General features: G+C 32.6%; 1 protein-coding gene across 7 annotated transcripts in view; it reads left to right on the forward strand.

Moving 5' to 3' along the window:
- cacna2d1 (calcium voltage-gated channel auxiliary subunit alpha2delta 1) overlaps positions 1-15,329 on the forward strand; it is a 229,478-nt gene that overhangs the window by 131,013 nt on the left and 83,136 nt on the right. For all 7 annotated transcript variants that reach the window (XM_087292987.1, XM_087292985.1, XM_087292988.1 and 4 more), the window contains 7 exons: positions 1,007-1,111; positions 3,951-4,029; positions 4,217-4,266; positions 4,357-4,440; positions 4,534-4,611; positions 10,086-10,160; positions 13,280-13,354. In XM_087292987.1, the coding sequence (XP_087149113.1) occupies positions 1,007-1,111; positions 3,951-4,029; positions 4,217-4,266; positions 4,357-4,440; positions 4,534-4,611; positions 10,086-10,160; positions 13,280-13,354 (546 nt within the window). The remainder of the gene's footprint in view (positions 1-1,006; positions 1,112-3,950; positions 4,030-4,216; positions 4,267-4,356; positions 4,441-4,533; positions 4,612-10,085; positions 10,161-13,279; positions 13,355-15,329) is intronic.

Raw genomic sequence — 15,329 nt, forward strand, 5'->3', positions numbered from 1 at the left:
ATGACAAAGATAAAAGAAATCAGTTATTAGAGATGAATTATTAAAACTATAATGTTTAGAAATATGTTAAAAAAATCTTCTCTGTTAAACAGAAATTGGGCGAAAAATAAACAAGGGAGCTAATAAATCAAGGGGGCCTATAATTCTGACTTCATCTGTATATGAACAGTAAGGTGTCACTTTTATTTTATCAATCTTTTGGGATAGTTCATCCAAAACTGTAAAATTTGGTCATCTTCTCAACTTTTACTTGTTCCAAACCTTTTGACTTCCTTTCTTCTCTTGAACACAAAAGTTCTAAAAATCTTAAAACTGGTAGCCATTAACTTGCATGTGCTTTCCCTTTTTATGGATGTGAATACTTACTGGTTTCCAGCTTTTTTCAAAATACCTTCTTTGGTGTTCAACAGAAAAAAAGGGAAACTCAGAAAAGGTTTGGAACCACTTTATAGTGATTATAATGAGTACATTTAGATTACACCTGTGTCTTTAAGGCTGGAGAGTACTAGGCATGATGGAAAGTTATTTGTTATTTCCAAAAAAAAAAAAAAAAAATTAATAAATAAATAAAGACCCAGAGAATGAAACGAAATTTGAATGGAGAATAGTATTTAAAAATGTAAACCAGTGTTAGTGGTTTAATTCATTATAAAGATGGTTTGACTGACAGGATATAACATACATGAAAGGCCAAATAAAAAAAAAACAGGCTACAGTAATAGCGCGACTGTCAGTCACGTTGGAAAAAATGTCTGACCGGATAACCATTAGGTTATTGTACTGTATAGTAAGTTGTATATTAGATCATAAACAGACTTAGGGGGATAATTATGTCCCTAATTCACAGTTAAGGTGCTAATCTCCTCTAAGACTGAAACACTAAAATCTCCTTTTAGCGATATTTATTCATTAAGAGCTTGCTCGATTTTATCAGTAGTTTTGTTGTGTTATACTGACCTCTGCCGTTCATTATGTGTAACTGCATATGCATTTGTGTGTATTTAAGCCAAACATTTCCAGAGCAAACTGCAACAAGATCATAATGTTGTTTACTGATGGAGGAGAGGAGAGAGCGGAGGAGATCTTCAGCAGACACAACATTGACAGGAAGGTGTGTGTCAAGTTCGCTATGAAACATCTAATATGTTGAAACATGGTTTGATGTTTACTAACAATAAGAAATCCTCTAGTACTTCCATATTTTTTTGTCTTAGCTATTGTTAAAGGCTGAGTTCACACTAATATGAAAACTTAATTTACTCACTTTGTGCTTATTCTAAATCTATATGAGTTTATGTATTCTGTGTTTTTATGTTTAGAGTGATGGTAAAACAGTTAATAGTAAGCATTAACTAAGCTACAGTAGGTATACTCGCTTACATATGAACAAAACAAACTAACAGTGAACAAGTATTTTTAAGAACATCTTAAGGATTACTTCTTGTAGGATCATGTAGCAAATGCATTATAGCAAGCCATGTTGATGTTTAATCTATACCCTGTTCTAGTGTCTATTTTCATGTTACTTATACTTATTTTTTTAGATATAGGTATCTTTTCCATTAAGTACTCATTTGTTAGATGCTAGTACATATAAAATAGATACTAGTACTTATTCAGTATATACTAGTACTTATGTATTAAATACTAGTACTTTTTCATTATATACTAGTTCTTATTTATTACTAGTACTCATTCATTAGATACTAGTACCTATCAAATAGATGCTATTACTTATGTAGACACTAGTACTTATTAATTATTTAATAGGTACTACTTATTCATTAGTATTCATTAAATAGATACTAATTTTTATTTATTACATACTAGTCCTTATTCCAATAGTGACCAGTAACTATTCTGTTGTTATTAGTAACAAGTTTTTAATTTGTCCATTGGGATCTGTCATTGAGATGTCAACTATTGAGTTTTGACTAGTATGTATTCCAGCTGGAACTAGTACATGATAATATGTATGTAGTTATTCATTATGTACTTGTAAATATTACCTAATTAACAGATGCTAGTACTTATGTATTAGATACTAATACTTATTCGTTAGGTACTAGTACTTATTCATAAGATAGTAGTATCTTTTTATTAGATGCTAATACTTATTAAATATAAACTGGTACTAATTCATTAGATACTAGTAACTATTAACTAGATACTAATAGTTATTCATTGGTAGTATTTATTTATTAGATACTAGTATCTTTTATAATTATTACTAGTAACAATTCTTATTTTACTAGTCAGGTCTGCTTTTTTACTCGTCTTATTGTGACTTGTACAAATGAAAACGTAAAACAAAAATACTAGTAACATTTTAAACAAGTGCTTGTGTTTAATAAAAGTGTACTAATATCTTTTATATAAGTTGTATCTATTTCATAAGTATCTATTTAGCAAGTACTCATATTTAATTAATAAGCGCTATATCTATTAAATAGGTACTAGTATCTAATGTTTAGAGTACTATTATCTATTAATTAGGACATAGTATGTAATTAATAGATACTAGTATCTAATGATTAACTGCTAGTACATAAAAATAGTAGTAGCATCTATTAAATAAGAACTAGTATCTATTTAATAAGAATTAGTATCTAATGAATAAGTACTAGTATCTAATGCATAAGTCCTAGTATCTATTTAATAGGTACTAGTAACTAATCAATGAGTACTAGTATCTAAAAAAAAACAAAAAAAAAACTAGTTTTATGAGTAAGCACTGGAATGTTTTAAAAGAGCACTAGCATCTAAAGAATAGGCACTAGTATCTAATGAATAAGTAATACTCAATGGAAAAGATACTATTATCTAAAAAATAAGCACTAGTAACATAAAAATAGATACTAGTATGAGTTATAAATTAAATGTCAAAACGGCTTGCCATATATGCAGTGCTCGTTTTAAGTTAATGTTGGTTTCTGTGTATTTATGGCAACAATTTCAATAATATATGATTAACAACATTTTGAGGTCACAAATATACATCTTAGCTATAATTCACTTCAAATTAAAAAATGAAATTAAATATTTATTTATTTATTCCTGGATTAATAAACACATAAACAATAGGCAGGTATGATATATACATTGTATTTTTGTAATAAATATTAGTGTATATATCCAATAATATATTCATTCTATTTTAAAGATGATTTTTGTCCGTTTACGCCAATTTGGTTTCATATAGGGTTTAATTTTGGTTTATGTCAGTTTAGTTCAGATATTTTCAAATTATAAAAATCAATCAGTTAATTTAATAATAATGCAATTAATTGTTTTATTATTATTATTATTATTAATAATAATAATATTATTATTATTTATAATTTTATTGTACATTTATTTTACATTTATTTTGTTTTTGATCTTATTGGCGTTTAATATTAACAATACCCTAAATGTGTAAATTCTTTGTTGCAATAACTCAACATTGGGTCAAATATGATTAAATTAAACTTTTGGGTTAAAAATTGTCATTTAGGTTGAATTGGAATAAAAAAAAAATCTCTGTTGGGTTATGACTAGGGCCAGAAAGAATCTGCAGAAATTTTTTGCTATTTCTGCTGAGAATTTTGTAAAAAATCTGCAGATTTATGCGGAATTATTTTGGTAGTATCGTGACTAAAAACTTAATACATAACATGAAAAATAATAATTTTTAAACGTTTATTTAATGTTTACAAAGCAAATCCAATTAAATCCACTTGTTTGGTAAACAAAGCAAAACTCTCATATAATATTTCTACATTTCACTTTCATATTAGTCAATAATATTTCTGAAATTAATTGAAAAACTGAATAAATATAAACTTACACACATTTACCCAAGTAAATAAATAGACTCAATGATAGGCTAAAAATCTGGGGAAATCTGCAGAAATCCGTGTGGGACAATGATTATCCAGCATTTATCAGATTGTATCCTTTAATTGCAGGTGCGTGTGTTTACATTCTCGGTGGGTCAACACAACTATGACACTGGGCCAATAAAGTGGATGGCCTGTCAAAATAAAGGTACGTTTCATTTGCTCAATCTGTGTTCACCTCCTAGTGGCAAAAGCTCAGAAGTAAACTTCTTATCCTACAGCCGCTTTAGTAGATCTAGTACTGGATTGCTGCTAAACACACACACACACACACACACACACACACACACACACACACACACAACAACAAATAACAAATCTTAAATGTTTTCAAGGATACTTCTACGAAATCCCTTCCATTGGAGCCATCCGCATAAACACACAGGTTTGTAAGTGTTTCAGATGTGGTTTGTTTGCTCTTGTTTAGGAAACTGTGAAGGATGACCTACATTTGATTGTGTTCACTGTTGTTTAGGAATATCTAGATGTTTTGGGCAGGCCGATGGTCCTTGCAGATGCCAAACAAGTGCAATGGACCAATGTTTACCTGGACGCTCTGGTACAGCCTTTTTCAGCCAACATTATGATATAATCTGTGGAGGTTATTAGAAATCACATGTTTGGTTGTTTTCTGTGTTCTTTCTGACCTCAGGAGCTGGGCCTGGTCATTACAGGTACACTGCCAGTGTTCAACAAGACCAAATCCACAGAGGCCAGATCCCGGAGCCAGGTCAGTCCTGCATTCGGCTGAATTAAAAACACTCACTAACTCATTTCAATTCATCTTTATCTACATAGTGCTTTTACAATGTAGACTGTCTCAAAACACCCTAACATAGATGAAGTTCTAGTGTAAATTGAAACTACTTCTGTCCAGTTTTCACAGGTGAAGTTGAGTTGAGTTGAGTTTAGTTCAGTTCAGTCTAAAATAAATGTCACTGCTGAAAGACAAAACACAGAAGAGCAAATCTAACCATGTGCAGCTCCACAAGTCCCAAAACAAGCAAGCCAGTGGTGACAGTGGCACGGAACAAACTTCACCAATTGACAAAAGCGAAGAGAAAAAACTGACTAATTGTTTATTATTATTATTAGTTCTTATTGTTTTGAACTTAAAAGAGAACCTAATGAATGCAAAATATTATATTTGCTTCAGAGTAAAATGAGTGACCAAACTGGACAGGATTTTAAGTTTATATATACTTTCAAAATCAAAATTAGAGAACAGAGTAAAGTTTAGAGGTCACTGCTTGAATCCTGTTTGAAGATGTCCTAACATGAGTAAAAGAGCAGCTTTTAAAACTTATTTAATGAGTTCTGAAGCACAGTATATAACAAATAAATCAGACATTTGAAAAAGAACACTGATCAAATTAAGGGAACACTTTCAGGTCCTCTTCTGCACCTACTGTAGTGGTGAATATCGTGGGTGCACTAAGCAATAATTCAATCTATCTGCTTGTAAAATTGTGTTTCCTGGTCCAAGCTGCTACTTGTTTGAATTGAGAAAATAATTATTTATGAAAACTTTATAGTAGTGGTGGGCCGTTATCGGTGTTAAAGTCTTATCACGTGATAAAAAAAAATATTGCCGTTAATCTATTATCAAAGTTGGGTTGGGAGCTGGGTCTATTATACGCAAGCTATAATAAATTTCACCTTGATATTTTAGTGCGGATGTATACCTGACCGGTGAGCCGTCTGACAAAAAAGTGCCCTTCTGAATCAAATCAGCAAGATGCCTGACTTAAACTGCAGTTCGACAGTTTCACTTTAACTCATGAACATTTCATTCATGTCGTCGTGACAAACTGGGGTATTAGACACAAATAAGGAGTAACGACTGATGAGAGCGTTATGGAATTTAATGTTGCACGGCGAATGGAAAGGAAAAAAACGTCCGCATTTTGCTATATGTGTGTGTGTGTGTGTGTCTTTTTGGAAAATACTGTATGGCGAAAAATCCAACTTGACGGTAATAGTTTGATTGCGGTGTTTGCTTCAGTAATGCCACTAATATATGCATACTCCACGTCTTAATTCCATTTTTGTCTAGTTTAGTTGTGACTTTAGTCAGATTAAGGTGATCAAAAATCGCTGTTTGGAGCTTATATAGGCCTACAGTTCAAAATTCATGTTTAACTGAATAAACACAAGTACATCTTTTTGAATATCATATATTTTCATCACCAGTTATCATAGTAGAACTGTTTCTCAAGCAGTTTGTGATGCATTTTGGAAACAGGAGATGAGCCCCTGGTCTAATGCGCCACCTGGCTTGAGAAACCAGATCTCAAAGACTTATTATTTGGGTAGCACAAATATTCTGAATGCCTTCAGCAGAATTCAAATGAGCCCTTTTTAATCTAGATTAAATCCGAGATTATTCTAGAAAAATCTAGATTAAAAAAAATTAATCTATGCCCACCTATACTTTTTAGTCTTATGACACATTAAAGTGAATCTTTTACAAAACCATGGTGTGTACTGCAATCTCTGGGCATACTGTATCACAGACATCAATATTTTAACAATTTACTTAAACAAAAATTATTTCTGGCCATCTGATATTACAGTAGGCATGGATAAATTGCAGTGATCATTCGAAAGTATTCTGTGAACTTTTATTACTACCATAGTCTGATAGAGCGATTGGACCTGGAATCTGCATCACATAACATCAGACTTAACAAGCGCATAGTGTTGGATTGAGCCCACACTTGCAGCCAATCAGCTGTAACGGGCTTGTCTTATAAGGATTGTGTAATGTAATGTGTATTTATAAAGTGCATTTAGCATGTATGGCCATACACTCAAAGCACTTCACAATCATGAGGGGTGGGTTTCTCTACACTGCCATCAGTGAGCAGCATCCACTTGGATGATGCAATGGCAGTCACAGGACAACGGCGCCAGTGCGCTCACCACACACTAGCTATTGGTGAAGTGGAGAGACAGTGTTTAGAGCCAATTTGGTGGATGGGGATGATTGGGAGGCCATAGTGAGTAAGGGCAGATGAAGAGAATTTAGCCAGGAAAGTGGAGCTTTCTAATATCAGCATTATTTAGCAAAATTCATTCAGTGTACCTTTAATTACCCGACAAACACTATTTAAATGGCAGCTGAATGTACCAGGTTTCCTTGGGTTTGAAAGAGGGTGAGCCATTTTTAATGACTGACAGCAGGTTGTTCAGTAAGAACCTTTCAGCCATATATAGTAAAGCTGGTCTCTCCAAATCTTTGATTTTAAGAATGTTTTATCTTCATGCTGTATTCACACCAGACGTGTCTTTGGCGAATAAATGACGATATTCGTCGTAAAAAGACGTGTCAACAATTTAAGTTTACTTCATTTGCTCATCAAATTTGCATGTGAAATTCACTTCACAATAGACGCAGATGGCGTCACTCTGGCACAGTGGGTAGCACAATCACCTCACAGCAAGAAGGTTGCTGGTTCGAGGCCTGGCACCCTTCCGGGTTCTCCAGTTTCCCCCACAGTTCAAAGACATGCGCTATAGGTGAATTGATTAAGCTAAATTGGCCGTAGTGTATGTGTGTGAATGCAAGAGTGTATGGGTGTTGCGGCTGGGAGAGCAATCGCTGCATAAAAAATATGCTGGAAAAGTTGGCGGTTCATTCCGCTGTGGCGACCTCTGATTAATAAAGGGACTAAGCTGAAAAGAAAATGAATGAATGTACTTTAAATATTTAACAACAACAATTTTGCTGCTGAGCAAAAACGTTGTTCTCTTGCTTGCCATACAAAGTTATGCTCCTTCAGTCTAGTACCTGTACACAATAATAAGCAATGTATTTTAGGAGAATGACTTCATAAAATGTAACAACAGACATTCAAAGCTTAATTTTAATTCTCAGTTAAAGCTTTGGATGTAAAATCATGTGACAAAAATTCAATTTGCGATGATCAGAATTGTTTTGCATCTGTATTGCATTGTGATCATTTGCAATAGACACATTGCAGAATCTGAAATGTGGAGTCAGGATTATAGCTGACCAGGGGCCAGAGTAAAAAAAAAAAAAAAGAAGCATGATTTATTGTGACTCCACAAATTGACCAAACATTTGATCATTTGCATATATTTTGAAGGTCTTTGAATGCGTCACCTTCCAAGCCAGTTTTAAGCATTCGGGCACAACAGTTTATAATGTTTATAACTTAAAGAAAGATTAATGAAGTCTAAACAGTGTTATATTTTACATTTGATTATTCTGATTATGTACCTGAATACTTCTAGACTCTCAGAAAGCTGTAAAGCACTGTTAATTTCCGGTTGTATCTATGCTACTGTATTTAGCAATGCTGTGATTGGGTTATGATATTTGATGCAGATGTACTGTACAGGCCTACAAAATGATCTCAATCAATCTAAAATGACAAATTCTTTCCAAATAGAGGCATTTAGTAAAATTATGCTCAATATTGCAGTCATGGGCATTGCTAGGCTATAGGGGGGCTGTAGCTATATTTCTACTAAGCCCCCCTAAAACTTTAGCGAGTAGCTCATAAACTGTACACTAAAATATGGCCTCAGTGTCCTTTAAATTTGATTAGAAAACAGCGGCAAAACTTGGCTCCTCCCCCTCCTTTGTTTTTTTTATCAGATCAGCTAACCACAGCCAAAGACAGCCAGAGAACATGGTTTGTGTTTATTGATAAATTGTTATAATATCTGCATATCTGCAGTTCTTTGATATAGATAACCTTGTATCACCTGTATCCCAATAACAGGATTCCTCCAGTGAAAAATGTAACTCCTAACGAACATTTCGCTAATTTTATTTCAAAATGAGCTACCAATATAAAACACTTTACAGTTCATGTGGCATTAACTATACCATGCAGTCTTGCACAGAAAGGATAAAACACAGTGACAGAAGCACTTAGAGAATGTACACCTTATAACTGTCACTGAGTCACTGACAGAGATAGAAACATCAAGTGTTGTCTAGTATTAAAAAATACTTATTTATTATCATGAAATATGTGAAGTAGCCTGTAAGTTTTAAAATATATGTTGATATGTGTGTCATTTGATTAGAAAAGTGTCAGTTTACTTATTTAATAGGAAACAAATGATGCACTCGAATATAGAAAGTTGTTTTTACTACAGTAAAAAGGTGGGTTGAGTTTATTTGGCTTATTCAGAACTCAAATGGCTGTGCTTGTCTTTGTAATACAGTGCAATACTAGCATACAACCCATATCAAACAAACATTTTTAAGAGTATTACTAATAAATTAATACATATAAATGTAATATTAGGCTTTATATACAGTATGCATCTATTTTAACCTTATAAGGAGCTGAGCCACCTTAAAATGAAATTCCTAAAATCGCCCCTGATCGCAGTATATAATCGCAGAAAAATAAAACATGGCAATGTCTGCTTTTCCCATTATTATGCAGCTCTTGTCAGAATTACCTCCTATATTCATTCAAGTAATTGTAGTAATCTGGTAGTTCCAGTGTTAAACAGGGTAGCTTCTGTATCTTTATCTGTAAAATTTGGGTTGTGAAAAAAAGGATCTGTTTATAAACTGTTCTTCCTTTGAATCTATATAACAAATCGAGAACAGTGTGTCAGGCTGTGCCGCAAACGTCAGAAGCAGGAATAAAGCATGAATGAAGACAGAGCAGAACACCAGATGTGTCATTAACAGACCCAATACTCTATTCATAGCCAGATTCTTGGAAAAAAATTGCTATTTTTGTCACGTTTAATGGGGATAAAACTACTACTGACGCAAACATGTAAACCTCATTATCTCTTTAATGTGCTAACCATGCGGACAGCGAACTTCGCAGGAAGACTACGATAGAAACAGATATGGAAAATAAATATCTTATCCTCAACTTTTCCAGTTTGGCAGGTCATTGAGAATTTGTATGTTGTTGATCAACTGAACTGAATGACCCTTTGAAAGTTGTCATTATTTTCCGCTCACCGACTGCGTCACTGGTTTTTTGATAAGACTTAATATATCCATTTCCAGTACAGATGACGCGCGCTGAGGTTTTTTAGACGTGATTCTCTACACAATTTCGTACAAGTTGTTTTGCACAGTTGCAACAGTTTGCATGTTGTTGTGAAATTTAGATACAGATTTCTTGGTTATTGCCTTATGTCTGTAAATGTCATGTTTTTAATCTCTTTTTTTTAATCTCTTTTTAACATTAGAACCAGTTGATTTTAGGAGTGATGGGAGTGGATGTGTCTCTCGATGATATCAAAAGACTGACCCCTCGCTTCACGGTGAGTTGTCTTTGTTTATTCACCCTCAAGTCATTCAAGGCCCAAATTTCCCTGTTTTATATGGGACAAAAGTTATTAAATGGGAAATATTATGCAAAAATGGGGTTTAAACACTGTTATGTGGTAACAGTCTGTGATTATATAGCCAGCCTGTAAGCATAAAAAAAATTAATAAATAAATTATATATATATATATATATATTTTTATAATAAAACTTCATAAAAACAGTCTACAGAAACTTTGATTGACATTCTCCCTTTGATTTACATGTCTTTGGAAGGAGAAAGCCCCACCCATTAGTTTCTCACTCATACACAGTCCTGATTGAGAAACAGCCATTTCCCATTAGAGTTTTAAATCTGACACATTGGTGTTTGTTGCTCCGCCCTGTTTTGAGAAGAGCCCCATCTCATTTGAATTTAAAGCAACAGTCAACAAAATGGCACAATTAGGATCACAGCTTAAAAGGGAGTTTCAGTTATTTTCGTAAAATATTTGTTTTGATGTTCTGAGTTCTTCACATATAAACTCTAGAGACATCAGAGACTTATTTTACATATTGTAAAAAAGGTTAAATAGGTGTATTTTCATTTAACATATGTAAATGTGAAAAAAAAAACAATACAGAAAAGTATTCTAAAATGTCATCAGTTTCAGTTTGTTCATTTACATATATTTTTTTTATTTTATTTACCACAGAAATATCATTTTAAATACTGCTTTTTATCCTCAAAGAATCACGAAAAAATAAATATTTAGTTATATTAGCTTTATATACAGTTAATGTCAAAATTATTAGCCCCTCTGAAAAATTAGCCCCGTTTTTTTTTTTTTTTTTTTTCAATTTCTGTTTAATGGAGAGAAGATTTTTTTTCAGCACATTTCTAAGCATAATAGTTTTAACAAACTATTTCTAATAACTGATTTATTTTATCTTTCCCATATTGACAGTAAATAATATTTTACTTGATATTTTTCAAGACACTTCTATACAGCTTAAACTGACATTTAAAGCCTTAACTAGGTTAATTAGGTTAACTGGGCAGGTTAGGGTAAAAAAGCGAAGTTATTGTATAATGATGGTTTGTTCTGTAGACTATCGAAAAAATATATCGCCTAAAGAGGCTAATAATTTTGTCCTTAAAATGGTTTTTAAAAAAATTAATAACTGGTTTTATTTTAGCTGAAATAAAACAAACAAGACTTTCTCCAGAAGAAAAAATATTTTCAGACATACTGTGAAAATTTCTTTGCTCATCATTTGGTAAATATTAAAAATAAAAACTCAAAATGAGGGCTAATAATTCTTACTTCAACAGTTTTTATATTTATTTTTATATTCAAGCTATTTTTTATATGCGTAAGGCTTAAATTAAAATGGTGTTTTAAAAAAAAAGATAAGAGTTTGATCAAAGGTTTACGAGAACTGAAAGGCTACAGCGCTTCATATTTTCTTCTTGAATTTCTGACTAAAAACTTGACAGAAGGGATTGGATTGGATTGGATTGGATTGGATTGGATTGGATTGGATTGGATTAGATTGGATTACTTGTTGGCGAAAATTGATGGATGTCGTGTGGTGGGGAGTGGTCATCCATGCACAGCCTGTACTGTGGAAAATATCACCCCTGTCATGGACAGAAAGACATGGTACACTGTAAACCCTAAAGTTGACTTTCATTAAGTAAAGTTGACTGAACATAACTTAAAATTCAGCATTTTGGTCCTATCACTTAAAAATATGAGTTAATTTAACTTATGTACCATGAAAATGCATAAACATTTTCACAAATGTAGTCTTGACTGTAAAATTCTAATATGTGCAACCTTTTAAGTGCAAGGTCTTTTTTTAAAAATCAGAAAACAAATGGCTTCAGGTATAATTATTCATAATAATGTGAATAAATGGATACTTATTTTTTGTTTTAGCACTAAGTTTGGTGAACTGAACAATTTAAGGATAGTCTACAAAACCGGCAAGGCGAATAAACTTTAGTTCAGTCAACCTATTAGGCTTTTCAGTGTACTGAGCCAAGAAGAAGCTAATGCGGTGAAATGAATCAGGCGAGGTGGAATTTTATTTACCATTTCAAAATATAATTTAAGCTGGGGTTATTTTGACAAAATTCTGACATAATTAATTTTGCTAAATTTGTTTGAGACACTGTGTATATACACAAAATATATCAGCTTTGAGTCACAGGGCTAAATTACATTTTAAATATCTTAAAATAGAAACCAATTATTTTTGAATCGTACTAACATTTCACAGTTCTTAATATCTTATTGGTCAAATAAACGCAGCCTTTGTGTGAACATAAGTGACTTCTTTGAAAAAGCATTTAAAAATCTGCCCAACCACAATCTTTTGAACAGTAGTGTCGAATAAAACACAAAGTGTCAGATGTGTCGCACCAGTTTGATGTCATAGACGACAGCGCACATTGAATGGCTTCAAAAGCTTATATATCGACTTGTGTAGTCACATAGACTAATTGTATGGTACTTTAACACTACATGTGTTCGGCTTGATAGCTCCATTCACTTTCACACCATGAAAAAAAAATACAGAAGAAAGGAAATCTGCTTTTGGGATGACGCGGGGGTGCGTAAACGGCGACCAAGTTTTCATCTATTCCTTGAACGCCACATAATTCAGTTTATAAGGGAACAAAGCTAAACTCATGTGTTAGATGTTTTCTGTGCAGACTCTTTGAGTCTCGTAATAAGAATAACACGGCACGCATAAGATAAATGCACTATTGTTCTGCGGTCTGCCGTCTTGCGGTTTCGCCTTCTTACAGTAAGATCACTCTTAAGAGGACGTAAGCCCTTGTACATTACATCTGTTTGTACTTACATTTGATTTGTAAATGGTTGTGATTTTCTGTTAAGCTCGGAGGAATGTTTCCAGATGAACCGACACATTTGATTAACGCTAAGTGCTCGGGGTTGATTGACAGCCGGGTTCTGCGTCCTCCTGGGATGGTAGACAGTAACCCGCTAGTCAGGGATTAACCACCGCTTCGCTGAAAACCCAGGCCCATTTGGTCTGAGCAGGGATTTGGGTTTGACGGTGGTCTCATTCACTGTTCTCCTTTTTGTTTGTTTATTTCAGATCGGTCCTAATGGATACTATTTCGCAATTGATCCCAACGGTTACGTGCTGCTCCATCCAAACCTGCAGCCAAAGGTACCAAAGCATTTCTCCACCCACATTCCTCAAATCTGATCTCTCTCACAGCACTTTCATGACATAGGGAGAGGTTTTAAGGTTGATTGAGGTGACACACTTGTCTTATGTTTTTGCATTTGTGTCTTGTTTGACATTGGTGATGTTTAACATCTACACTGTAAAGTAACTAATTGCTTTTTACAGTGTCTAGTATCTCTCTCTCTCTCCTTATCTTTATGCCCACCTCCATTTTTTCGTTTGTGTATATGTGCTTCATATTTATGCTCATTCTTACTCTCATTATGTGTATGTGGGCGCTTTTGGATGTTGATACACGCAGAGAACGATGCACCAAAACAAATTTAAGTCCCAAACTAACCATTGACTATCTCACTATTCTGAAACATCAATGGCCATTCGCTTTTTCAGCAGTTCTGGTTCCAGTAGTATTTTTATTATCCACTGTTTTTCTTATGTGTTGAGTCAACTTAAAAAAGAAAGAAACTCTAGTTTAACGTTTTATTAGTGTACAGCTAAAGCATGATCTTATACAACATCTCTAATCCGACCCAATACCTAAACCCAATTGCTAGCCTACTAATTATTAATAAGCAGAAATTAAGAGTTAATTGAGCCTTAAGTCTTAGTGAATGGTTCGTTAATAGCAAGAGTTGTATTTTAATTTGAAGTGACCATAAGTCACTCAAAAGTGTTTCCTTCTATTTACTTACAAAATAGCAAGCAATTTACTGCCAACACAAACTCACAATTGAAAAATTGTCAAATAAAACATGTTTATATAAATCATACATTTTAAAGGGTTCTCTCTTTCTTTTCACTTTTTCTTTCTTTTTCTTGTTTTTCTTTCTTCTCTTTCTTCTTTATTTTTATTCTTGTTTTCTTTCTTTTTCATTTTTCATTCTTTTTTATTTTTCTTTCCTGCTTTCTTTTTCTTTCTTTCTTTCTTTCTTTCTTTCTTTCTTTCTTTCTTTCTTTCTTTCTTTCTTTTTCCTTCTTTTTTCATTTTTTTTTTCTTCTTTCTTTTTGTCGTTTTCTTTCTTTTTACTTTTCTTTTTTCTTTTTTTCTTTCTTTTTTCTTTTTCTTTTATTGTTTCTTTTTCCCTTTTTTCTTTTTCTTCTTTTTCTTTCTTCTTTTTCTTTTTTTCTTTCTTTCTTTCTTTCTTTCTTTCTTTCTTTTTAGTGTTCTTCTTTCTCCTTTTTTTCATTTAGTTTTCTTTCTTTTTTATTTTTCATTATTTTTCTTTCTCTTTCTTTTCTTCTTTCCTTTTTCTTATTTCGTTATTTTTCTTTTCTTTCTTTTTCTTTCTTTTTCTTGTTCTTCTTTCTCCTTTTTGAAATTCTTGTTTTCTTTTTTCTTTTTCATTCTTTTTCTTCTTTCTTTTTATCTTTCTTTTCTTTCTTTTTCTTTTTCTTATTTTGTTATTTTTTCTTTTCTTTCTTTTTCTTTCTTTTTCTTTTTTTTCGTTTTTTCATTTTCGTTTTTTCTTTGTTCTTTGTTCTTCTTTCTTTCTTTCTTTCTTTCTTTCTTTCTTTCTTTCTTTCTTTCTTTCTTAGTTACTTTACTTTTAAAAGTAAACCTGTTACCTTAAAAGTGACAAGTTATGTTTACTTTAAAAGTCAGTAAACTTGTCTTAACATAGAACCGTTAAATTGACTTTACTGTCTATAATCTCATAATTCATCTACTTAATAATTTTAAAAGAAGGTTTACTCACTTTTTAAATAAAAAGTAAAGTCAACCAATCACTTTTTATAGTGTACACTTCCTTGTCTTTCACATATTTGGTGCTGTTTCATATTTCTGGTTTTCATCATGATGCATCGAATTTTGACATACTACTATTTCCAAGCCCTCTTATTAGCCTTTCTTTGTTTTCCATTCATGCAATTTATAGTTAATAACACATTACATTTATATGTCGCATGAAACAAACAGGAAGATCAAGCATCTGCGAGTGATTCGGCTCGTATC

This window comes from Danio rerio, chromosome 18 (genome assembly GCF_052040795.2).
Source record: "Danio rerio strain M-AB ecotype USA chromosome 18, GRCz13ab, whole genome shotgun sequence".
NCBI lineage: Eukaryota > Metazoa > Chordata > Actinopteri > Cypriniformes > Danionidae > Danio > Danio rerio.